The following is a 26846-nucleotide window of genomic DNA, read 5'->3' on the forward strand; positions in this document are numbered from 1 at the left end:
TGTGAAGCAATTAAAAGCATATATTGGATTACTCAGGCGATTCTGTGTTATGCCTATTAAATGCCCTTATAATACAAAGTACTCACACATTTGTAAATGCCTGCTTACCTGTAAATGCCCTCTACTAGGATGAGAATTTTTTTCCATGCTCTGTGACTTCGAGGCTGCCCACATGCTATTGCATCCCTCAGTAATTTCTCTAGACTCTGCATGTCTTTATTTAAAAATAATAAAAAAGGAAGAAAACAAAGTATTAAGATCAGGGGCTTTAAAAAGAAGCTTTAATATTTTTTTTCCTGGACACTATTTTTTATACAAAATTGACAGCTAAGGGAAACGTCTCCTGAACACAAACATTTGTTGTATGAATGCTACAAGTATAATAATTGACTTACTTTGCCTGAATTTAATCTTGTGACAATGCAACCAGAAGAGCTTTCTGCAACTGTGCACCTTAACTGGGGAAAACTTTACCTTTAACTATTAAAAACGCTCAGCTTCTTTTTTTAAAAAAAAAGTAAACCTGGAACACTTGTTATCTCCTGATGACAGTTGTCTGTAACTCTTTATTTGGATTGAAGAAATTCACAGCATCCTGAAGCTTTTGTATAGTGAGTTTTCTAGGGGAAGATTTTCCAACGAGTCTAAGGGATTTAAAGCATTAGTCCCACTGACAGTCTAGGGCACTGGTGCTCCTACATCTCTTGGGAATTTGAAAAATGCCCCCTCCACGTGCAAGCTTGTTATAATAAAATCTATGAGCCAGATCCTTAATTAGCATAAATAGTCTTAACTTCCTTGACTTCTGTGGAGGACACCAAGGTTAGGTCCACACAGCAGTGTTATTTCAGACATAGTGCGCATCTACACGACAAGCCTTTATTTCAAAATAATGATGAGCTGGAGGACTACTTACTCCGACTCCTGTAACCCTCATTTCATAAGGACTAAGGAAGTCAAAGGAAGAGTGCTCTTCCTTCGACTTCCTGCTGTGCACACAGCACTAAAAGCTGAAATAGTTCAACTTCAGCTATGCAATTGACGTTGCTGTAGTTGTGTAGCTTAATTCGACTTTAGCCCTGTTGTGTAGATGTACCCTCAGTGACACAAACTGGGGATCTAGCCCAACATTTTAATGTTTATTACAACTATGTGACAAAAGAAGAAATTAGGTAGACAAACAGATTATAGTTTGTATGTATTTTGCTTCCCTCCACCACCACCTTCCCCTTTCATTAAGGGTATATGGTGAAAATGCCCTATGCCAATGGAAGAAATCTCTTTGTTGGCATAAAAAACACCCACATGAATAAATAGCAGAAGCTATGTCGGCAGTAGTTTTCCAGCCAACACAGCACTGTGCACATTAGCACTTATGCCAGCGTCATTTATGTCATGGGGGGGGGGGGGGGGGGGGAGAGAGGGAGAGAGTTAAATATTCACATCCCTGTGTAACTTAAATTTTGCTGTCATAAGTGTTAGTGTAGATATAGCCTTAGGCTCCAAATGCAAGGAGTCGAATTAATTACATAATTTTAAGACATAAAAGTCATCACAATGGCAAATACTTGTAACAAAAAAAAAAGTTAAGAGCATTATATACAATAATTCAACCTAAAAGATTGTGATGATAAATAAGTTTGAGTAAAAGTAAGATTGTGCTCGTATATCTGCCACATTTAAAACAGTCACTAAAAACAGACATTTAATTGCTAAAGAAACAGAATAGCTGAGAAGATCTTTATGATCAAAACAGGCAAATGCCTTAGAACATTGTTTATTTCATTTGAAATTAATTTAGTAGAATTGAGACTTGTTAAGCTGGCTTCAGTCAAGTAGTTTTGGGTTGGATCCATGCGTAATACCAGCAGATGTTTGGATCTTGATGCATTAAGCATAGCAAGAAGAGGAATCTTGTTCTTTACAGGAAAGACGGGGAGTGGAAAAAGATAAATGAGAGAGAGAGAGAGAGAGAGAGAGAATGTGTAAATTGGTACAAGAGCACTGAAGAGACTCTCTGCTTCTTAGCCAAAAAGACAACGTTTGGCATCAATGTGGCTTTCCTTTGAAAGAAACCTGTCGTCGTGTTAGAAACCTTGCTGCTGGTTATGGACAATACAATGCCAATCAGATATGTTTTTTAAAAGAGGAATGACAGATGCCCACGCACAAAAGAAAAAGAAATTTTTTTTACAAAGATTAGGTCAGTACTAACATTTGGCTCCTAATAGATAGCTGACTGAAAACTGACCAGTATTTGGGTTTGGTTGAAGCCTCTTTGAAGTTGATTACTTCCTGCAGCTTGAAGGAATCTGGAAGAACACATTCCAAAATGTCTCAAGATAGCACCCTGTATGACAGGCGGGGATGGGCAGTAAATTTCCAGACTGCGGCCAGAACTAGGATCGAATTGGTGGTAGAGACAACATGAAGGTGGTAGAGACAACATGAAGGATGGTGGAACCCTTTCCTCTACCACTCTACTGCAGTTACAAGAGGGCCCATATTTCCGGATCAGATTAGCTCTAAGTTTGGGTGGGAGATTCAATTTCGAATTGTGAACGGGGATCTGATCTGAATTTCAGTGTTCGATCTGAGTGAGCATTAACGGAGGCAATAGACCATGAGGGCCTTGCACTTTCCATTAAAGTGATTTGATAATCATTCAGCCTGTGCCTCTTTGTTTGCATGAAGGTGCCTGGCTGAGAGGAGACAATGACACCTTACAAAGACTGCCAGCATGTTTTATATTAACTAACTCCACACTTTCAGCCATACATCTTGAATGCAGCAATTCTTTTAGCATTATGGCATCCAATGTTCCTCTTTCTATTTCTAAGAAAATACAACCCTTTTACTTTGTGAAGACTCACCTCAGGCGATATTAATACCACTACGTTTGTGCACTTTTGTCCATACACAGGGTTAGACTGTGACTACTCAGTAGTAACTTGTTCCACAAGTAGTCCTATTGACTTAATAGTGTAAGGTATTATCCAGCATCATTAAACATGTCCCTCTGGAGCCCTTAGCAATAAGGGCAATAAATGGCCCATGGGTCAGCTGCGGTTTACTAGGGTTAGCCCCTAGTGGGCCGCTGAGACTTTATTTACCCACACATCCATGGGTATAGCTGTTTGTAGTTCCTGTTGGCTATGGATTGCCATTTCCTGCCAATGGAAGCAGTGGGAAGTGGTGTCCTGGTCTGCATCTCTTCCCACAGCTCCCACTGGCTGGGAATGGTGAGCATTGGTCAATAGAAGCTATGAGCAGCAGTACCTGCTGACACAGAGGTTAAAAAAAAGCACCAGCGGCCCACCAGGCGCTAACCCTGGTGAACTGCATCTAGCCCACAGGCCACTTACTACCTACCCCTACCTTAGCAATACATAGGAGCTTCATCATGAACTCTTCTGTAAGGTACCGAGCTGAGCGTGGTTTGTCAATGTATAAGGCATGAGATATTTATTAGAAGCAGCAACTTTTTATTTGGCACTTCAGGAGACGTGGGAGAAAACCAAACTGCATTCTGAATGCAGCTGTATCATTAGTAGCCTCTTTGGCTACTGGAAGAGATCTCTGCGCATCCCCTCAATGTAGCCTATCACTGGCTATATTTGCTGCCCTGTTTGTGGAGGTTAGTAGATAAATAACACAAGGTTTCTCGAGAGACAGAGCAAGACACAGGAGGAGAAGGCGTTGGAGGGACCTCAGAGAAGATTATTCATGCTACTCTTTTTCTAGCCTCAAAGACAGGGGAGCTAACAGCTTTGCTGGGCCCCTGGACAAGGTGTGGGGGCCCCAGCTCTGTGCTACTGGAAGGGGCGGGGCCCCAGGCAGAAGGGGTGAGGCCAGATGCAGCCAGTTCTCAGAGCAACTCAGAACGCAACCCTACCCTCCAAGACCTTAAAGCTGCCTAGAGTGTACTTCCCTGAGCTCCAGCAGTGACTTAAAGGCCCGGAGTATCTGTTCCTAAGGACCATTCCTGTCCTTCCACTTTGAACCACTACCTGGTCCCACCAGGGCCTCTCTTTGGACAGAGCCCACCTGCTACTGCAAATATTAAAGGAAGAAATGAGCCTGTTTCCCTTCATAGATTTGTGGCCCACTGCTCTGCTCCGGGCACTGGTAATTCCACTCCCATGTCTCCCATAGGACCAGTCCCTCCCTCCCTACTTTCTAGCATGATCACAATACAGCACTGCTCCACCAAGATGGATGGCAGAGTCTCTCTGGATGGAATAGATTTTCATAGAATCACAAGACTGGGAGGGACCTCGAGAGGTCATCTAGCCTAGTCCTCTGCACTCAGAGCAAGATTAAGTCTTATCTAGACCCTCCCTGGCAGGTGTTTGTCTAACCCATTCTTAAAAATATTCCCTGGCTTGCATTCTAAAACAGCAAAACCGTATTATCTTGAGGCTTGCCTTAAAGCCAATACATGGGGGTAATTGCTCACTCTCTCGGCTGAGTTCTGAAATTGTGACAGTAATTCCTCATTTAACACGTGCCTGCTTAACATGTTTTCGTGATAGCACGGTTTTTTTTAAGGGAACATTTTTTGAATTACACGACCGTCCCGAGAATAACAGGATTTCCACAGCCGGCCTGTTGCCGACGGCTGCGCAGGGCTTCCCTGCCTCCCTGCAAAGCGGTGGAGGGTTCGCCGTTCCCCACTGACTCCCCCTCACCGGACGTCTTGCCCCCTCTCCTTCACCCCTGCTTGCAGGCTGGCGGCTGGGTTTCCCCAGCTGGCCCATCGCCGGCGGCTGCGCGGGGCTTCCTTCGCCTCCCTGCAAAGCGGTGGAGGGTTCGTTGCTTGCTGTGTCATTCCCTGCTGACTCCTTCTCGCCGGACACAGTGCGGGTCCCAGCAGACCCGTCACAGGAGCATACTCCCAACCCAATCCTCCTCCCTTCTCCTTCCACAGAGCCAAACACCTCCTCTACCTGCTGTAACACAGTCCTCTTTCTCCCCAAGCCTTCTGTCCCAGTCCCAACAGACATCACCGCTTGAAATGCAACTCCCACTTTTTCCAATATTTTCAATGGGAAAATTGACCCCGCATAACACGTTTTCACTTAACACGATCATTTTTCTGAAAGATAGCTATAGTGTTAAATGAGGAATTCCTGTAATGCACTGTGGACAGTACAGTTGTCCACTAGATGGCAGTCAAGTAAATAAATTCTCCAGGTGCTTTGGAACTGAATAATTGAGCAGCTGTTTAGAGCACTTATTTGTAGCCCCACTAGGAGTCGGTCCCATATTTAGTAAGCGGCAGTTCTTCTTTCAATCCGCCTTATCCTATAACTATTCAAACCAAACCATTCAAAACATTGAGCTGCAGGAAAGCAGAGCCTCTCTCAAGGCTGGTGTTCTGGACAAATACCAGCTCACAGGCTAGATCCGGTTCCCCAGGGTTAGCCCCTGGAGGGGGGGGGGGCACCGTTGCTATATTTACCTGCACCTCCCATTGGTCACGGATCACTGTTCCCAACCAATGGGAACTGTGGAAAGCAGCATACACTTGGACACCACTTCCTGCAGCTCCCATTGGCCAGGAATGGCAATCTGTGGCCAATGGGAGCTGCAAATGCTGGTACCTGCACAGGTACAGGTAAATATAGTGCCAGCTGCCTGCTGGGGTAACCCTGGCGAATTGCCACTGTTTTATGGCCCACCCCTGTGCTGCTACCATTAGCATTTGTGAGGAACAAGGACATCAAGAGGGACTACAGAATATGTTACAGGCTGCTTGGCCTCATTCTAACAAGGGGAGAGTTTTAAGATACTAAAGGAAATAGACACCTAGTTCTCAAAGTAAACCTGCCGGGGTTTGCTTGATGCCTTTTTTTGTGCCTTTGGAGATCTCTCCCAGAGTACACAGATTCTTTTGGCTTAGGAGCCCTGGCTGTTCAACCAGATTAGTGATGGAATCTGTCTTGGGAAAAGGCTGTTTGCCCAACTTCCTGAGCGGGGAGTTAAGATTGGAAAGTCTGGGTGTCTTTACACATGGAGGGGAGGGTAGAAAAGATGTCTAGCAATCCCTTGGGTGTGTTAGCTCCTCTGCTAAAACTAGGGAAGAGGTCGATCGCAGAGTTAGGGGAGACTCTTTCTAAAGCCTTAATCCTCCCAACATTCACATCTGGGTGGCATTCACTCCCCTTTACACACATAAGAAATCCTGCTGAAGTGCTAGTGTAATTGCTTGCAGAACCAGGGTTTAATCTATGTATCCCACCCCTGGCAGGGAGGCTGTAAGACTATTTCATAGCATGGGAAACAGTGTGGCAGGGAGCGGGGTGTATTATTAATTGCCCTGTATTTTAGAATGTTTATTTATTGCATTAGAGCAGGGCCACATGATGACTTTCGTGGGCCCTAAGCACTTTTGCCTTTGTGGGCCCCTCCCACCATAATAATATCAATATTAATGATTAGTTTTGATATAACTTTAAATACTTCAACATTTTATTTTTTTCTGTTTTAGGCAAAATTTAATAGATTTTCGTGGGCCCTAAAAGTTTCATTTTTTTCTGATGTGAGAAAAAAATTAAAACATTTTCTTTGACCCTAAAAGTTCATTTTTTTTCTTCTGCTTTTCAAAGAAATTAAAACATTTTCGTGGGCCCCTAAAAGTATCATGGGCCCTAAGCACTGTGCCTACTGTGCCTAATGGGTAAGTTGGCCCTGCATTAGAGAACTAAAGGAATTTGTGGTTTAATCTTCTTACACCTGCAAGTCTTTAGCCCCTCAAGGTGTTAAGTGTGAAAATGAACTTAATTTCCCCCTTTCCCTCCTTCTACTGCATCTCTTTATGACACGGTGATCCAGAAGGGGGAGAAGTCTGATATTGCCACCTTCAAAACCAGAACAGTTGCCACACTGACTGTAGTTCCCCACCTCGATCCATGCTAAAGTTGGTAGGTCTTTGGGTGCATGAGACTGGAACTTTCTAGAGAGCGCCAGGGCCCTTTGGGGGCACATTTCCCCCCATATCCTCACCTATGGCTGTATAAAATGATACAGTCCCAACTGCCATTTGGTTCCTGCTGTTAAGGCTAACCGAGGGTTAGAATGTGAGATGGTGGGGAAAGGAGGAGGTGAGTCAGGTGGGTCCGTGCAGGCAATCAGAACCCACAGTTACCGTGGCAAATAACCGTTTTCTCTTATCTGAGTACAGTTTGCGAGAATCCCCCCAGCAGCAGTTAACAAGCAGTCCCCAAGCTTTGAGGAGGTGATTGGATGAGCCTTCTGGCTTGTCTACACATGGTGATAGTCCAGAAAAGATAAGGGGGAATTAAACTAAATACTTTTATTGCAGCTTTACACATAGCCATGTTGGAGACTTTTCAGGGTTAAAATATTGTCAGTTCCTATCTAGCTGGGCTGAAACTTGGAATTCAATGTCAGTCAAATCCAGGTACATTTTATAAATAACCCCAACGCCTTCCAACCACAAAGACAGAGGCAGTTTTGCTTTGTGTTCTCTACCTCCTCCACAATAATTTCTCCTATTTTCCTTCCCTCCAAGTTCTCCCTCTCTGCCTTATGCACACTTTGTGACCTTCAAATTTATTCTCTTGAAATTTTCCTCTCTCTCTCTCTTCCTTCTGCTTTCCTCTATCCCACGCACATCTGTACACATAAAGCTTGGAAATTTTACCAGTCACCTACTAGCCAACAGTCTCCAGAAGCTTTTGAGAAAAGGAGGTGCTCTATTTTTTTGGACCAGGCTCTAACTAATAGGTGTGTGATAAATACAAAATCTCCCCAGACTATATCTGGCTCCTGCAAGGAGAAATAGTATCTCATTTCTCATGTTCGCCTGTGGAGAAGTTGTACATTTTCTGCAGCTTTCTTCACCTTGCCGGCTTCGAAGGAGTGTCTCTTCTGCCTATACTGTCCTGTTCCAGACTATTCATGAATCAATAAGTCTAGTGCCTATCTTTGCTTCTGCTTGTAGCTCCCCAAAGCAGAATCAAGGAGAAAACTAGCTGCCAGATGTGTGTCAATTTAACTACTGCTTGTAGGTTCTGAATAGCAGTTTTCACTCTGCCGAAAGCTGCGAACTCTGGGACTGCTTTAAGTTGCAAAGTCCTTGATGACTATCTGCAGTCAGCACTGCATTACTTACCTTTGATTGGAACTTGGAATGTTCATTTGCAACTAATATTCTCTCTAATCTTTTCCATACATGTGCAGATTTTTTTCCATCAGTGTGCGGGATAATTTTTTTATGTGCACCAAGGCATGTACCAATGTGCACCACTAATAGAAACACAAAACCTAGGTGTGGGCACCTTGCTAATCAGCTGGGTAGCATTGGATTTTCTCCTGAGTGGCTGCAGTTTACAGGGAATACTGCTTACAACCTTTTAGGGCTAGCAACCACCCCCATAAAATCATGGATTCTGTGAAAGTTTAAAGGTGCTCACCCACGAACACTTCCCGCTCACACTTGGCAAGTCACATATGGATTTTTCAAGCGGGTGACTGCAGACACAGCATAGCAGAAAGAAGATACATGAGATCATCACCACAATCCTCTCTCTGTGACAATGTTTGCATGTGTCATAAGTTAATTGGAATTACCAAACTGGACCAGATCCATGGTCCGCTTAGCCCAGTATCCTGTCTCTCTTACAGTGGACAGTACCAGATGCTCCAAAGAAGGTTCAAGAAACACACAATAGGTTGATATGGGAGTAACATGCCGTGACATGACACAGTCATCCTGATCTCTAACAGTTATGAGACTGGCTTATACCCAGAAGCATCAAGTTTAATATCCCTTCCAAAACTTCTGTTATTATCAACTATTATAACTTTGGATGTTCTTATTATCCACTGTAATAGAATCACGTCCCTCTTAACTTTTCATTGCCTTATTGCTGCTACGTAGGGGGCTACTACTGGTGGGCTAGAAGATCTGGTAAGAACCCAGATAAAGACAAGACTCCATCCAACAGTTTCTGGTGTTTTTAACAATATATTACTTGAACTTCCTGTGAGGCAGAGGGACCAGAGGAAATTTCCCAATTGCCTAGGATAGACACAAGTTTTTACCTAGGGAGGTGGTGGAATCTCCATCCCTAGAGGTTTTTAAGTCTCTGCTTGACAAAGCCCTGTCTGGGTTGGTTTAGTTGGGATTGGTCCTGCCTTGAGCAGGGGTCTGGACTTGATGACCTCCTGAGGTCTCTTCCAGCTCTATGATACTATGTGCATATATCAGTCAATAAATCTGTAAATGAAAATGTAATATAATATTGAATATTAAATAAAATGTAATATAATATTGAAGCAGAAGTTAGAATTAGCCAAAAGTTTGCAAGTTGTCCACTTGTGTCCTGTAAAGCATTTAAATCCAGTTACATTGGGGCTGTGTCTAGACTGCATCCCTTTTCCGTAAAAGGGATGCAAATTAGACACAGCGCAATTGCAAATGAAGCGGGGATTTAAATCCCCCCCCGCTTCATTTGCATAAACATGGCTGCCACTTTTTTCCGGCTTGGCGCTTTGCCGGAAAAAAGCTCCAGTCTAGACGGGGATCTTTCGGGAAAAAAAGCCTTTTCCGAAAGATCCCTTATTCCTCTTAAAATAAGGAATAAGGGATCTTTCGGAAAAGGCTTTATTTTCTGAAAGATCCCCGTCTAGTCTGGCGCTTTTTTCCGGCAAAGCTCCGAGCCGGAAAAAAGTGACAGCCATGTTTATGCAAATGAAGCAGGCGGGGATTTAAATCCCCACTTCATTTGCAATTGCGATGTGTCTAATTTGCATCCCTTTTACGGAAAAGGGATGCAGTCTAGACACAGCCTAGGAGTCTCTCTTCCCCTCCACTCTAGGAGTATTTAGATTTCTCTTTCCCAGAATGACTCCATCTCAATTTTGAAAGCAGTTTCTACTTCTTTAATTGTGGAATTAGAGGGGAAACATGCATTTGTCAAGATACAGGATCTTTTGGAGGCCTCCCACCATTTTATTTGGGGGTGGGGAGAAGGATGTATGTCCTCGCTTGTTGCACTGTGTGTACAATGCTAATCTTAATGGATGGGGCGAGTACTGAACACACCTTGCACATGTTTTCCTTATAGTAATTCAGGAAGTATGTGGACTAGAAAACTTTCCGTGGATTCATGACAGTATTCCCCCACATATCGATAGCCATTTTCAGCAGGCAACAAAACCATAAAAGCAACAGCCTCTTCACACCTTACTCTTCCGTTCAATGACTCTTCTTTGCACATGCAACCAGAGAAGCCAGAGGGAAAGTAAACGTGATCTGAACAGTTTAATTCAGGATCTTACGCTCCCTGTAAAAGGGAGCTAGGCAGTGAAAAGCAGTGACTTCCCCCACCCATTAACACTACCTTCCTCTTTGACAGGGATGCATGCTTTGAAAATGTCATTGACAAGCCTGCCAACCAGTCTCGATTTGTGCTGGCAATCAACGGAATAGAAAGGATGTTTTCGTCTCTAGTTGAGTATTATGTAGCACAAAGGTCTTTGACTTTTCATGCTATGTTTACAATGCTATAATACCGGGTGAAACTCGATGCTGGTATACACTGGCACAGCTCCAGTGGAATGGTGACAATGTACATTAGCTGATAATTTGACTCCATTTACGTGTTTAATAAGTGACTTTTTTAGAGAGCCCTAGATACCCGTTGCTGTTTGTCTTCCTGGCGGACCTTATCTTTAGGGCTCTCGCAGCTTCATAGCTGGCTCCAATTCTCTCCTTTGCAGCATGGTTTCCAGGGATGGAGAAGAAGGTCTTTGACGTGGGCCCTGGGGATTTTGACATCCTCCAACAGAGGGCAACTCACAAACCCCTTTCAGAAGGGTGTTTGCTCCCTTCATCAGCCAAGACAGAAACCAGTCCCCATTCTTTGCAGCAACATCTGCCCCAGGTGAGGTTGTGATAGAGTGATTTTTTTTTTTTACAAAGACAAAAGCACTTTACAATTTTAGTCAGGTTAATGTTCATTAGAGGCTCTGAACAGGCTATATGGGATGCAGAGTTTTCTATTTATGCACAGAGCTGATACAGCACAGAGAAGCTTCCCCCCTACAGCCAGCAATGTGACTTGGACGGGTTGGCCTATTTCCACCAAATGTGCGAATGAAAGCAAAAGGTCTAACATTTAGCTTGCATGTGGCCAATTACCTTAGCAGTTCAAACATCAAGGCTCTGTCCCAGCAAAGCCCTTAAGCCTGTGCATAACTGTAAATAAATGAGTAGTCTTATTAAAGTCAATTGTACTTTCCATATACTTAAAGCCATGCACAGGCTTAACTGCATTGCAGTTTTGGAGCTGATACAGCTAGTCAAACTGGGACAATAGGTTCAAATACCTGCAGAAGACTAAGTTTCTGAGGCAGCTAAATGAAGAACCATTTATATAACTAAAAGCTTGTCTATGCTAAAAATATTATTTACCACTGTCTACGCAGTGTGGATTTTTTACACTCCTGAGAGACGCAACTAAACTTATGTAAATTCTTAGTGTAGAATAATATAGCATGATTTTTTTGGGCAAGGCATTCTCTGTATACATATTATGAATGTAACGATGCGGGAGTAGCTGCTACAATGCTACTGTTCTCTGACTCAATTGATTTTGCAAATTCGACAGCACATATTTTTAAATTGATGCCAAATCCCTGGACATACTGTTTTTAAAAAAATCACTTAAGTTCCGTTTACAAAGCAAACCATACTTTTGCTTTGTGCTGCAAGACAACTACAGATTGGACCTCCCTGGTCTGGCACTTTTGGGACCTGACGGGTCCCGGATGAGGGATTTTGCCAGATCAGGGGAGGTCATTTTTGGCCCCCCTTCTGCCAAGCCACCCTCTAATCCTTCTGCCCCACTGGGCGTCCTGGCTCCTTTGGGTTGGGATAAAGTAGTAACTGTTTACACCAGGAGTGGGCAAATACTGGCCCACAAGCTAGATCCGGTCCGCCAGGGATAGCCCTCGATGCCCCCCCACTGCCATATTTACCTGTGCCTCCACAGGTATGGGGGAATCACAGCTCCCATTGTCTGCAGATTGCTGTTCCTGGTCAATGGGAGCTGCGATCACCCATTCCTGAAGAGGTGCAGATAAATATAGTAGCTGCAGCCCACTAGGGGCTAGCCCAGGTGAACAACCACCACTGTTTTATTGCCTACACGGTACATGACACAATACAGAACAGAATTTAGGTAAACATTATGCAGTGACTATGCTATACTCTTTATACTAGTAGTTTGCAGGTAGAGGGAGCACTGCAAATGCCACAGCAGCATTAAGTAAAAGGCGATGTTGTAAACATTTTAAAAGACCAAGTAACAGGATAACGGGCCCTTTAAGGGGAGATGGGTCCAGCCCCATGTGTGGTGCAGAAAACACACCTCCCCAGGTGGAGAAAATGAGCAAAGACACCTGACAGGCAGGTGAGGTAGCGACCTCAGGCTTTCTGAGGGCAGAAGTAAAACAGAAGACTATGGACAGAGAGAGAGACAGACAGACAGACAGACACGCAGGCAGAAAACTTTGGGAGTTGACGCTCAACGAAAATCAGGGAGAGGTTCAAATGAGCAGAAAGGCTACATGAACTGCTCCACAGAGCAAGACTCTCCTTAGCTCTCACAGAAAAGGCCTGGGGTGCAGACCAACAGCGAGCTGAAGCTAGCTAGGGAAGCTGGGGTGTGGAGGGAGGTCAAGTCTGCTAGAACAAAATCTCAGCAGAGCCAGGACTAAGAACCCTACACCCAGGGCTGTGAGCCAGCATGGGCGTTCTTATGTCTCTTTGTGAACTTTATTAATAAACCTATTTTTAGGCACAAGTGGGGGTGTTACTTGACACTTGAAAAACTATGTTGAAGTTAATGGGGAGCGGCTCGCCTGAAGCCACACTGGTAGGTGGTGCTGCTACAGACCACTACGCAACAACAGAATCAGAGTGCAGCATTAGTATCCGTCTTGCCCCAAGAGCCTATTCTGGTGAAGTCAGTATGAGGTCAGATGCTTAAATCTCAGTTCTCTGGATACTTGAAAAAACACGCCAGAAATTTAGGTTGCTAACAGAGTTAGACTAGCGCTGGGCATGTTTGAAACACCCTAGTCATTTGTACAGATTTTCTTTTGTAATTATAAATCTATGTCTCCAGCACAATATGGAATCTCAGCCATGTGCCAAACCAGAAGAACGGTTAGGGTGAGCACCAGTGCTTTTTTTGTGATGGTATGCCCCAGGACAACGTACTGGCACCTATTTTCCCATCATACTGTAATTGAATGGGATTCCCCTGTGGTGTACCGGCACCTATTTCCTAGGGCAGCTTGGCTTTTGCCGGAAGTCCACTTGGGACACGCAGCTCTTAAAGGGACCGTGACTGCATTTCGACCCCAGCACGTTTTTTTCCCGCCCCCCAACAACTTTGAGACTGGAGTACCGACACCTTTTTTCTTACAAAAAAAGCACTGGTGAGAACTATTTTTGAAAATTAAGCTCCAACATGGATAAACAGGTCATGGTCTTTTGTTAATGGCAAACTGTTATCATATGCATTTCATTTTCCTCCATCCAAAACCAGAAATCCTTTATAACATGGAGGGGCTGATCTCCTGCCCTTTATAAAATATTTTCAGATTAAGTGATGGCAAAATGTGTATAAGCAGTTCTGTCTGGTTGGAATATCTCTCAACCAAACATCTCCAGCATCAATACTCACTGTTGTGTTTGAAGACTCGAATGGTAGCACCGGAAAGCCTTGCGCCAAGAACAAGAGAAGTGTGGTTCAGCTCATCACTTAAAATGAGGCAACCCTGTGGAGAAGAATCACAATAAGTATCCACATAAACCTTTATAACATTGACAAGTTCATGCACGTGTATAGATGACCAACCACATTGCAAAGTTTAAATGTGAATTGGAAACGTTCTTAGTCTGGGGATATTTGGACCCAATATTCTGTTTCAGGGACAGATATAAACGTTGGAGACAGATTCTTCTCAGCTCTAACAAATTACCTCACTTGAACAGAGATCAGAGCACAGCTATCCCAGATTTCATATCAGAGCTGATATTCAAGTCTATCAAGATCTGATCTAGCAGCCTAGTGAATGGGTATGTAGCAGTCAGGACAACATTGGCCAGTAGGGGCTAAAATGATGAGACTCATCTGGTCTCATCTTTCTTTGGTGATCACTCTGGGATTGTTGGGAAGGTGTAAAAGAAACCTTGGATTCATTGTAGAAAGGAGACATCTGGTAAGGATCCTGGATTCATGTTTCCCTTGGAATAAAAGTTTGGGCACTGAGCAATGCTTTGGGTTGTGAATAAATCTCTCAGGGTATGTCTACACTGCCACCCTAGTTCGAACTAAGGTGGCTAATGTAAGCATTTGAAGTTGCAAATGAAGTCCGGGATTTAAATATCCCGGGCTTCATTTGCATCTTGCCGGGCACCGCCATTTTTAAATCCCTGTTAGTGCGGACTCCGTGCCCACGACTACACGCGGCACGGAGTAGGTAGTTCGAATTAGGCTCTCTAATTCAAACTACCGGTACACCTCGTTCCACGAGGAGTAACGGTAGTTCGAATTAGAGAGCCTAATTCGAACTACCTACTCCGTGCCGCGTGTAGCCGTGGGCACGGAGTCCGCACTAACGGGGATTTAAAAATGGCGGTGCCCGGCAAGATGCAAATGAAGCCCGGGATATTTAAATCCCGGACTTCATTTGCAACTTCGAATGCCTACATTAGCCACCCTAGTTCGAACTAGGGTGGCAGTGTAGACATACCCTCAGTGATGTGCTACATTGGAGAAATACTGATTTGATGGTGGGTCTCATTTCTTTCCAGTTCATGCCAGATTCCAGTTCATAACAATTGGTCTGGCAGAAGATTCCAAGCTCATGCATGGAGCGCATACATACCTATGGTGGGATCCATACAGTTGTACACTTGAACAAGAATACTAGAGATTCTGCTCCTTCTTTCCCTATAGTACCTCTAAGTATCCCAAGACTGACCCATAAAGCTCAGATTCTACAAATGAGGAATATCATTATCCCATCAGTGTGTCCCTCCACTGTCACTCATATTTCCCTCCATTAGACTATCGGAGAAAGTTTTTTTTAACGTAATAGCAATTTCAATGACATATGTATTTTTCACAAATATGACTTTGTAGTTCTCTCTCTTCTCAAGCCTCCAGGCACTTTGCTTTCAACCTCAGGCTTCACAAGGTCCTGAACATAAAAGTTTGAGCAGTCACTACTCTGGGATATCAGCAATCAGCTCGAAGAATGACTCAATGTTGTTCCATAATCATCTCTAACTCAAGTGAGGTTACAAATTCCCCTTACTAGCAGCCTGAACATGTTGTGGGTCATAAGGCCGTTACCAGATCAGCCTTCTGTAAGATAGCCTAGATTTTGTGCTTGTACTTATGGACAGCTTTTCTTTACAACAACAAATAGTCTGGTAGCACTTGAAAGACTTACAAAACATGTAGACGGTATCATGAGCTTTTGTGGATGCCCACTTCTTCAGATGACCGGAGCTTTCAAAAGTGAAAGTAATCAAGACACGTTTTTTCTGGCAAGCCCTCCCTTTTTCGAAAAGCCACATAAACCTCATTTTTTGAGGAATAGTGGCTTTCTGAAAAAGGGGGGTTTTGCCAGAAAAAACCTGCATCTTGATGACTTTCACTTTCGAAAGCTCTGTTTTCAAAAGTGAGATCGGAAGAAGATATGCAAATTCCCGCGGAATTTGCATATCCTCTTTCGACTCTTCCGCATAGTCTAAATAAACCCCAAGTGCACAAAGTAGAATAACTGTAGGCAAAACAATTAGCAGGTAATAGTCATACTCACCTTCCCAACCAGTGCTGGAATATTCATAGAGTTAGTAGCAAAGCCCATGCCAAACACCATAGCAGCTTCTACATCAAGAAACCGGGCCACCAGGTTTTCTAGTTCTACGTGTTTGTCAAGATTACCTGAATTAAGAGTTACAAGGCATTTTAGCATCTCATTACAATATAAAAGTGTAGGTAATAGAAAAAAGAAAAAAAAGGAAGTCTGGAAATATGCTTCAGATGGACAAAGATTTTCCTTGCACACCTGAGACATCTGCAAGTCTGACAAAGATTTTTATCTTGTACATCTGAGACAAAATGCAAAACAGGAATCAGATGAATTATAATTAGGCCAAGGAAGAGACCTATATCCATTGTTAAAGTAGCATAACATTTTCCTCAACAGCCTCCTATTTTCATATACTAATATTTTTCTGAAATGTTCACCTCTTAGCCTTTATAGTTTACATGCTTTTTTGAAAATCACCTTCAGAAATAAAGTTATTTTGGTAAAATGAGAAACAAATGAATAACCTCTTTTCCCACTATGAAAAAATGTGTATGGGGTGAAATCATAACAATACTTTGACACAGAGGGATAAAGAAGAATGATTATCCTGTGCTTTTTCCATTTTGAAAACTAAACGATCAAGAAATACTGCCACCCCTAATATGTGACTGAAGAGCAGAGAACTCACACCTTCACAATGAGGTGCGAAAGATCTGGTGCAAGATAAGAGTCTTTGTTATTATTTCATAATGGGAGCATCTCACAATCAAATATTAGGGCCTGACTGTGCTAGGTCATGTACAAGCTACCATTTTTATTTGTTCCTGCTCCAGACAAATCATGTTCTTAGGATGACATCAAAAGCAATAGGGAACAGACAAAAAAGTGTGGAAGTGGGGACTGGTAAGATGGGATAGGAAGCAATTTTTCATAAAAAAATTAGCAGTCTCAGCTTGCTATCTGCTTAGCCATGAGTGTGGTAGTGTTCTGTAGTCGTCATGGCAAAGAGAAGTCTTAAGGAGCAATTTCAGGGAGGAAAAAAGGTATTTTATGGGTTTGACAGTGTTTGCCCATGAATATGGTTATGGAGCATAGGATCAAGTGCAACAATTCTCAGGGAACAAGTGTGTGCTAATGGCTTGTGCCACTTTGCAGAGCAGAGGTGGGGCTGATGTCCTGACAGACTGCATGAGTGGTAGGTGAGACAAAGCTAAATGGTGAAAGGAACGGAAAACAAGAAGCTTGTGTTTGGTCTGGTGGAGACAGGAAAACAAATGGAGGAACAATAAGGGTGTGTCTTCACAGCAAAGTTATTTCGAAATAACAGCCGAAATAACTATGTGAGCGTCTACACAGCAATTCTGTTATTTTGAAGCAATTTTGAAATAATAGACGGCTTAATCCGACTTCTGTAAACCTCATTCTATAAAGAATAATGCCTATTCTGAAATAGCTATTTCGAAATAAGGCATATGTAGATACTCCACTTCTGCTATTTTGAAATAGTCCCTGACCAGGGCCATTCTAAATTATTCCTTCTGGGGCTTTAAATCAAGATAGCATCTCTACATTAGGGAAGCCAGCCTTGGACTCATTTTAAGGCTTTCCTGCAGTGTAGATGTGCAATTTCAAAATAAGCTGTTTTGGAATAACTATTCCAGAATAGCTTATTCCAAAATAACTGTGCAATGTAGACGTAACCGGAGAGCAGTGAGCCGGAAAGGTGGTTGTAGTGGTCACAATTAAAAACCAACCATAAAATGCCCTCACTATGGGTCCAGCAGCAACTGCAACTCAGCTGGTTGTACTAAGGTAGAGTATTCTATTGCTGTTTTTCTGTTCACCTATATACAGTATCTTAAAGAATTATCAACGTAAAACACGAACATATTCTGCTGAAAATAAATGGCATGTCCATCTTTCTCATTCTTGTCCTACCAGTAGTTCTTAAATGGTATGTTTTTGTCACTCTCAGATGGGATAGAAAAGAGCAGAATCACCTGCCTTTCTTGACATTGCAAGGATGGTCAACTGAACAATTTGAGATCTACCCTCCGCTCTCTGTGAATTACAAATCCCAGCAGTGGAAACAAGAGGCCAGTAAAATGTAGTCACTCGGTATTACCACAGGATATTAATCCCACACTGCAAACTAGAACCACTCCTGGATTTGGTGGGTGATGCTTTGCAAAACCCAAACCTGATTGACAAGGATTTGCAATACCAGCCCTGGCTTTGCACATCTCTAATTATGTTGGAGCTACCGTAGGTGGTGGGAGAGGTGTTACAGAAGACGTATGATGCATAGGCCAGATCTTATCAATGAAAGGCTAGTGACAAAATCATACAGGGTGGGACGAACAGAGCTGATTCAGCCTACACATGTACATTTCTCAGGTTTTAAAGGGAGAGGATATTAAATGTATTAAAACACAGTCATTTTAGTATGAGTCATACAAGAGGATTCCCCCGGCATTGGAAGGACCCCAGCTATGTACAGCTACCTGAGTTATACCTACCCTCTCCCGCTCAGCAATTGTGTCCAATAGAATGGAGTTTGGCCAAATCACTAGTGTCCTGGCAATCCCCAGCTAGTGGAACTGCTCCTTCAGAACCGCTACCAGTAGGTGCAAATTAGAGCAACCCTATGACTGTTCTGTTTTGCTGGGTGTGACGGGGACGCCTGGGCACCCCACACGCCAGCTGCACCATCCCTGGCATTCTGGGGAGAAGTGGCGGTGCCGGCACAGACCCGGCTCTGCTGTGCATACTCCGCAGTGGCCAGCAACCATTGGGAGGATGTTCCGCCATCCTGCACGCCAAGCACACCATCCCCAGTGGGCGAGGGAGAAGTGACGGTGGCGCTCTTAGCTGGCGCTGGACGTGCGAGCGCCCTGGTGGCTGGGGATGCCAGCTGGCACCAGCACGCCAAGGAGCTGGAAGGGGGAGGAGCCAAGCGCGACGGTACGGCCCTCCCAATGTCGGACGCATCATCGGCAGGATGCTTAAAAGAAGCGCTCCTGCCACTGGAATGAGGTCGCGAGACGGAGCAGTGGGAGGCGACCGTGAGAGGAGGAGGAAGGTAGGAAGCGGCCCAGGGCACGGCTTTGGAAGCCCGTGGGTTGGTGCATTATGGGTCTCAACCCCACCAACCGGACCCGTGAACCGAATCCTGGTCCTTAGGACCCCTGGGCTGGGGCTCAGAGAGAGAGTGGGCCCAAGCCCCACTACATTCCACAGCCGCCAGCTGGCCTAGAAGGCCTTCGACACACTGGACCGTTGCGAGAGACTGCCGCCGGGTTAGATTCGTCCAATGGATCGGTCTCCTCACAGTCAGTGAGGACACTGAGGCATGCTGGGGAGGGCGTTGGGACAGTGGGTAGAGAAAGGATCTCCCCACAGGGGCCACGCCCGCTTGGTTGCACTGTGGTTAGACTGATTCCATGATCACAGCAGCACCAAGTCATCTTGGTATTCCACTTCCCTCACCTCCTACCAGACTGCAGCTCAGTCTGACCTGAGAACTATGGCCAGAGTAGCATAAATAAGGCAGGTGGCTGAAGCTTATTATTTCTTCAATAATAAAAGAAGAAAAATAGCTGTCAGGAAATTTGAAAGGAAAACCCAAACAATTCCCTCACCTCCCTGTTCCCAGCTGTGAAGCAGTTCCAGGTCAGGGTGGGCACGCCCTGTTGGTGTTTGAAAAAGGCAAAAGCTTTATAGAAAATTCTGATAAGATTGTTATAGCAATTGTGACTTTCAAATTTTTAGCCTCCCACACTCTCCCAAACTAGGTCACCTTTAGAGAATCTGTCATTTCTCAGCACACCTGCGTGTAGGGAATGTGAGGTGTACTCTCTTACTGCAGGTTGCCAGGCTGACAAAATCCAGGCCTGGGGATTAAGTCATTGACAGCTTATTAAATATTTAAGTAACACAGTTAAAAGTCTGATTCACTTTCCATTATGGGCGCTAACCCAATGTTGTAATGTCTGAGTTGAAAATATGGGTAGGCAATATTTAATCTATTTTTTAAAATAAAATTCTTTCCGCTGGATTTTTTTAAAAAAAAGGATGGAAAATATTGTTACCCTTGGATTTAATAAAAGCTGATTATGAAAACAAACAAATCACTTAAATCTTGGGCCAAAATTGAACTGACAGAGAATCCCAATTATTCTGATATCCCAGTGCAAGTCACAGGCCTCAATGTTCAAAAGACAATGGGAACTGAGAGTCACAGGAAATGGTCTTGCTTTTAAGAGTTACCCACTCTCTGAAAATCAGTCCCTTTTTAAAGGTGGACACCTAAAAATGGGGCTACCCTAAATCAGCAGTCACATCTGAAACTTCAGGTCAGAAATACTGCAGTCGATTCTAAGGGTACAACTAAGTTCACATTTGCTTTTGTTTCTTATCACTGTCACCCTCAAGGCAGAGATTGTTTCTTCTTGTGTGTCTGGATACCTGGGGCAATAGGATTGTATTCTGCTGAGGATGTTGGGACACCATTTTAATATAAACATAAAGTAAAATAATGTAAAATAGTAACACAAGCACCACTTCCCGCCAGAACATGCTGCTAAAATGTCACATGCAGCCTTAAAGCCTGAAAAAAGAAAAGGGCTATTGTAATGTAAATCTGGACATGGAAATATAGAATTTCCCCTGATTAAAAGACCAATCAAATTATTATTAATTATTATTATGAATAACCATCACCACAACTGATTTTGGGATGAGCACCAAAATATATACTCTCCCCCTAGCACCTTCTGATACAACGCACACCCAAATTATTCTCTTTGGGCTAAATCTAGTTTTTCGCTCCTAGACTGACAGCATTTCCAGGCCCCAGGGCAGAATTTCAAAAGGGTCTAGGGAAGAAATCGTGCATGGCTGCTACAGAGTCCTAACAACATTGCAGACCCTGCTGCTTCTGGGTGCCTGCTCCATTGGGGACAATGGCCCATAGATCCATACAGCTTTAGAACCTGCCAAGAGTGTAACAGTAGCCTCCCCACAGAGCTAAGCTTTGTAAAGTGCAGATTCACATTTCCAAAATAAAAGGAGAGTTCGCTTTCAGATTGGAAACCCCAAAGCTCTCCCACAGATCCCAAGGTTGGAAGAGATCATTCAGATGGTCTAGTCTTACATCCTAGGTAACACAGGCTAGAGAACTTCTCCAAGATAATTTTAAGAGCAGGTCTCTTAGAAAAACATCCAATCTTGATCTAAAGGTTGTCAGTGATGGAGAATTCACCACAACCCTTGGTAAAGTAGTCCAATGGCTAGTTATGCTTACTGTTAAAATGTAGGCCTCATTTCCAGTCTGAATGTGTAGCTTCAACTCCTACCCATTAGATATCATTCTGCCTTTCTCTGCTAGATTGAAGAGTCTATTTTGAAATATTTGTTTCCATATTGGTACTTATGGACTGAAATCAATCACCCCCTTAATCTTTCCATTGTTAAGATAAACGGATTTTGCCCCTTGAGTCCCAATTGTTTAGACATTCTCATGGGCTCTTCTCTAAACCCTCCCCGATTTATCAATATTCTTCTTCAACTGTGGGCACCCGCACTGGAGGCAGCAGTGCAGGAATGGTTGCATCTGTGCAAAATACAGAGGTAAAATCATCTTTACTTCTACTTGAGAGCCCTCTGAGGGTCCAGTCCAGGATTGCATCCACCCGTTTGGCCTCAGTGTCAAACAGGAAACTTGTGTTCAGCTGAGGGCCTCACATCTTTTCAGAGGTAAAGTTTCCCATCCTGTGAGCCTGGCTTCTGTTCTTTGTTCCTAGAGACCGTGATCCAGTGCTTTTTTGGTGCGGAACTGCCTGGTACACAGTACCAGCACCTCCAGACACAGTACCGGCACTTCCAGTCAGAGTTCAACAACTTTTACCCTGGAGTACCAGCACCATTTCTTTTTTAAATAAAAAAAAGCAATACTACATCTATGTATTGGTACCAAATACTGTTTCTAAGATACAGTGAAAGAGTATCTTGGGGGAAGGAGGGAAAGAAGATTAAAAAACCCTCACGTGATTGGCTTGTCTCACTTACTGACGAGACTCTGCATACACCATTCTCTCTTTTTATTAGGTCACTATGCTTCTGTATCATGTCAGTCTGGATCTGCAAAAGCGACAGGGAGTCCTGTGGCACCTTACAGACTAACAGATTTATTGGAGCATAAGCTTTTGTGGGCAAAGATCCACTTCATCAGATGCACGTAGTGGAAAAACTACATGCATCTGATGAAGTGGGTCTTTGCCCACGAAAGCTTATGCTCCAATAAATCTGTTAGTCTGTAAGGTGCCACAGGACTCCTCGTATGCTTCTGTAGTGACAAGTTGCATATTAAAGTGACATGCAAATGACTGGCTACGTGAAAGACAGCATGGGCAGGCTTTTGCTTTTCTCATTGTCATTGTCATGTTTTTTAATCATGTTCACTCAGACTGCAATCATTCCTCCTAAAATACTGAATAATTAAGGACTCATCTACACAATCAGGCCAGGAGCTCTCACCCTTCACTGCACTGCAAGTGGGGATGTAAGAGGTTAACCCGTTAGCCCAGTGGCTCCCAAACTTTTTGGCATCACGCCCCCCTTTTGATTTTTGAGAAACCCCCACGCCAAAAAATAGCAGCAAAACTTGGGGTGGGATTGACAGATGTGTGTATGGCTGGGTCGCCTCACCCCCCCCCCCAGAATTTCTTCATGCCCTCCTAGGGGAGCACACCCCCCAGTTTGGGAACCCATGCGTTAACCAGTTACCAGGTAACCAGGTGGCTTATTGGCCTGCTTACAAAGTAACTCGTTAACCAGCCCTGACAGCTAGACCCTGCCCGTGGCACAGCAGGCTGGAACAGCCCACATGCACAGTGGGGCCAGGGCTGGAGCAGCCCCTGCTGCCCGTGGGCTGGTAGTTAACCTGTTAAACAAATTGTTTAACTGGCTAACTATTATAGGCCATTTTTACATCCCTAACTGCAACCCTTTTCTGCCAACAGAAGTTAGTACACAACCCCAGGAGCCTCCAACCCCTTCACCCCAAGTAAAGGGCCAAAGTCGTGGGCCAGACCCACTTCCTCAGATCAATTTGTGGAAGAAAATTGGCATGACCACATAGACCAAAGAATGCAATCAAAAAAATGAACACATATGAAAAGGACAAATCAAATTTCAGAACAGAAGGGAGATGGGGGGGGGGGGGGGGGAGGAGGAAGGTAAATGTCTGTAAGCTAATGATATTAGAGGTGATAATTGGGGAAGCTATCTTTGTAAGGTAATTAGAGTCTTTGTTAAGACCTAGGTGTAAAGTGTCAAATTTAAGCATGAATGACAGTTCAGAGGATTCTCTTTCAAGTCTGGTGTTAAAAGGTCTTTGAAGCAGGATGCGTTTAACACCAGACTTGAAACACCAGATATTTACCTCCCTACCTCATCCCCCTTCTGTTCTAAAATTTGATTTGTCCTTTTCATATGTGTTCATTTTTTTGATTGAGGGTATATATGGTCGTGCCAATTTTCTTCCACAAATTGATCTGAGGAAGTGGGTCTGGCCCACGAAAGCTCATCACCTAATAAACCATCTTGTTAGTCTTTAAAGTGCTACATAGTCCTGTTTTTTTGTTTCAGCTAGACCAGACTAACATGGCTACATAACTATTACTATTCATTAAGAGTTTGTGAGAGTGCTTTGATCTCCTCCTCTGACACCCCACTCACTCAGAGCTCATTAACAAACTGTTAACGCCTGTCAACAGGGTGCACAGAGACAGTCACACTGCAGTAGGCTAGTGTAGGACAGATTCACCCCCTAGCTTGCCAGCTGTGCCCAGAAAAGCTCATGATACCATCTACATGTTTTGTTAGTCTATAACATGCTACCAGACCATTTGTTGTTTTTTTCTGTAACAGACTAACTTGGCTACCCCCTGAAGCACTAATTGTGGAGATGGCTATGGTCTTCGGCAATATTCTGCCTTGATTACAATCTATTTTGTAAAATGCAGACCAATCTTCCGTATATACAGGCAGTCCCCGGGTTACATGGATCCGACTTACATCGGATCCCTACTTACAAACGGGGTGAGGCAACCCCGCACTAGCTGCTTCCCTCCAGCAGACCAGGGAGACGCGAAGCTAGCACCCCCCCCCCCCCCAGCAGACCAGGGAGACGCGGAGCGGCTTTTCTCAACAGACACCTCAGCTTGAGAATAAAGGACTGAGGGAAGTGAGGTGTGGGAGAATAAAACTGAGCTCTGGAGAAATGTTTGGCTAGAGTTCCCCTACAATATGTACCAGTTCCGACTTACATACAAATTCAACTTAAGAACAAACCTACAGTCCCTATCTTGTACGTAACCCGGGGACTGCCTGTACACAGAAAAATTAAAATGCCCATGTTAATCTATTTCCAAAGACAAGCGCCTGAAAAATACTCCCATTCTGATTCAGTAGCATCTTTCATCAGCCATGCACTCTTCCTCATGCAAGGCCACACAGGGTCAGGCCCAAGTTTTTATTATATTATAGATCTTTATTTGGCTTTTTTTGTTTTTAAAGTAACTACTGTCATTGCTGGTGGGGTATCAGAGGCAGGAAAAGGCAATGGCTTCCCAAACTGCCTGGCTGCACCCCCCCCCCCACACACACACTCTGTTCCAGAGGGGCCAGGCAGTCCAAGTGCGCCAGAGGAGCCTCGCTGACCTGGGGAGGCTGGGGAAGGTTATGGGGCGGAGGCACAGGTTTCCTGAGCTTGGAGGGGAGTCTGCCTCTACAGTGGGATGCTTGGCTCTCATGGGGGCCATGGGTGGCAGGGGCAGGGTCTTGAATAGAAGGGATCATGCCAGGGGCTTGTCTCACCCAGCCTTAGGCTCACCAGCCACCCATGATTACAGTAACTGATTTACTTCTTCAGTCTCCTCTCTCTCCATTACACTTCTCCAAGAAATGAAATATTCTTTTCATACATAGGCCTATCATTGCTTAGAAAGTGAAGGGTTTTGGAGAAAAACACCATTTTGAGGCAACTGAATGAGAAATTTTCATCTTGGAAGCTGCTATTCCGGAAAGACCTTGTCAAATCCAATTTTTCACCTGCAGGAAGAAAGTGAAGTTGACAAGATCCATCTAGGTGGGCAGCCATCAACTTTTATTTTCCCAGTGAAAAATTGAAATTTGTCAGAAAAAAATTGATATTTTCTCCTCAACATTTTTTTTTCAGGAAGGGCGTTTCTACTGGAAAATTACCCTGATGGAAAATTCCTGACTATTTCAACATCAGCCGGGACACTGAGCAGATCAGGATATTTCAGGCTTCACCAACACACAGTACTAGTCAGATTTCATGAAGTTCTGTCTAAACTTTTTAGTACAGTATAACAACCAGTGGCGGATTTAGGGCAGGGCAAGTGGGGCGGCTGCCCCGGGCCCCGTGCTTCCCGAGGCCCCGCGCATGCGCCTTGGCACCATAGCGCATGCGCTGTGTCAAAGAGGGGACCCACAAAATTTTGCTGCCCGGGGACCCGCGGCGCTGCCCTGGGCCCCGCGGCACTCTCATCCACCCCTGATAACAACTATGACAATTAACAAAGATCTCCAGAGGGAAACAACAGCAGCAAATAACCAACAACTCTGAAGATTCACAGCAGCTTTGAAAAAGCGCTACAAACTCTCTTTGCAATCAGCAGGAGCTGACAGCAGAAATGGGAAAGGCTAGCATCTCTTAAGGCATGTCTGCACAGCAGGGCAAAAGTTGAATTAAGGTATGCAACTTGATCTACATCATTTGTGTAGCTGAAGTCGAAATAGCTTAACTCGGCTTTTGGCGCTGTCTACACAACAGGAAGTTGAACGAAGAGCACTCTTCCTTTGACTTTCCTTACTCATAAAATGAGGGTTACAGGAGTCAGAGTAAGAAGTCCTTCAGCTCATCATTATTTCGAAATAATGGCTTGCAGTGTAAACATGCTCTTTGTTATTTTGGAATAACGGGAGTTATTCTAAAATAACACTGCTGTGTAGACGTACCCTTAGTTCTATATTTGTGCATTACCAGATTTATATTTAAGGTTCCAGCAGACTATTCCTCCACAGCAGGCAGGGAAAGAGCAAAACAACTGAAGTTGCTTGCTTTCAGAGAGGAAAGATGGATGAGCCTTTCTTGGAAGGCAAGCTAGTACAAGGGACAAAAATTTACTCAAGAAAAAAAAAAAAAAAGACCTCGTGGGCTGCTGCAAGGCATATGGATCTGCACTGTTCATCATAAATGGAGAGCAATGGGCTGCAGAACAAGAATCTATAACATAAATATAATATTAAATCTAATGGGTCGTTATTACCATTAATCAGTATCCTGAAGTTTATTTTGTTAAAATCTTTAAAGCGGTTGTGTACATTGTAGCGCCCTGTATAGATTATCTGCATAAGCACACTGGAAAATGTGAAAAAGAACAAGTGGTAACTACATTTTCCATTTTACTTATGTATTCATTATTTCTAAAGGGATTCTTTATTTCAAAGAATTTATAGATGTGTGCAAGAACAATGCATTGACTTTGGCAGGAAGATGAATGTATTTAAGCAGAACGGGGTTTTTTTTCTGAATAGTGCTGTTTCTGCATGAAGGCATGGTGATGGAGTTGCCCTTATAGTAAAGAAAAATCACCTTACATTTGGATTTTGGGGAAAGCTGTGGGACTGGGAATATATATGCCATTAGCAGACAGACAAAAAATAATGAGACGAAACCTTGATAGGCCAGTCTGACACACTTCCACTGAAATGTTTTCCTGTATAAAATAATTTTCCACTCTAAAAAATTGCCTGTTTTGTCCAAGCGAAGATGTACAAAGCAAAAGCCTCTAGAAAGAAAACTGCATTTCCATGGCTGAGAGATGCTTCCTTTCAACTTTTCACATGGTTTGAAAGGCAGCCTGACTGGATTATTATAAGGCGTA

At 43.8% G+C, this 26846-nt stretch overlaps 1 protein-coding gene and 1 long non-coding RNA gene across 3 annotated transcripts in view; one reads left to right on the forward strand and one right to left on the reverse strand.

Annotated features, from left to right (window-relative positions):
- SPTLC3 (serine palmitoyltransferase long chain base subunit 3) overlaps nt 1-26846 on the reverse strand; it is a 118394-nt gene that overhangs the window by 40500 nt on the left and 51048 nt on the right. For both annotated transcript variants that reach the window (XM_075925655.1, XM_075925654.1), the window contains exons 5-7: nt 15877-16001; nt 13728-13821; nt 109-214 (exon numbers count right to left, since the gene is read on the reverse strand). In XM_075925655.1, the coding sequence (XP_075781770.1) occupies nt 109-214; nt 13728-13821; nt 15877-16001 (325 nt within the window). The remainder of the gene's footprint in view (nt 1-108; nt 215-13727; nt 13822-15876; nt 16002-26846) is intronic.
- LOC142827695 (uncharacterized) lies at nt 18611-26725 on the forward strand. The gene is made up of 3 exons (XR_012902409.1): nt 18611-18952; nt 24862-25021; nt 25112-26725. It is a non-coding gene; the product is annotated as an uncharacterized LOC142827695 (long non-coding RNA).

The sequence above is a fragment of the Pelodiscus sinensis genome, chromosome 3 (assembly GCF_049634645.1).
Source record: "Pelodiscus sinensis isolate JC-2024 chromosome 3, ASM4963464v1, whole genome shotgun sequence".
Classification (NCBI taxonomy): Eukaryota; Metazoa; Chordata; order Testudines; family Trionychidae; genus Pelodiscus; species Pelodiscus sinensis.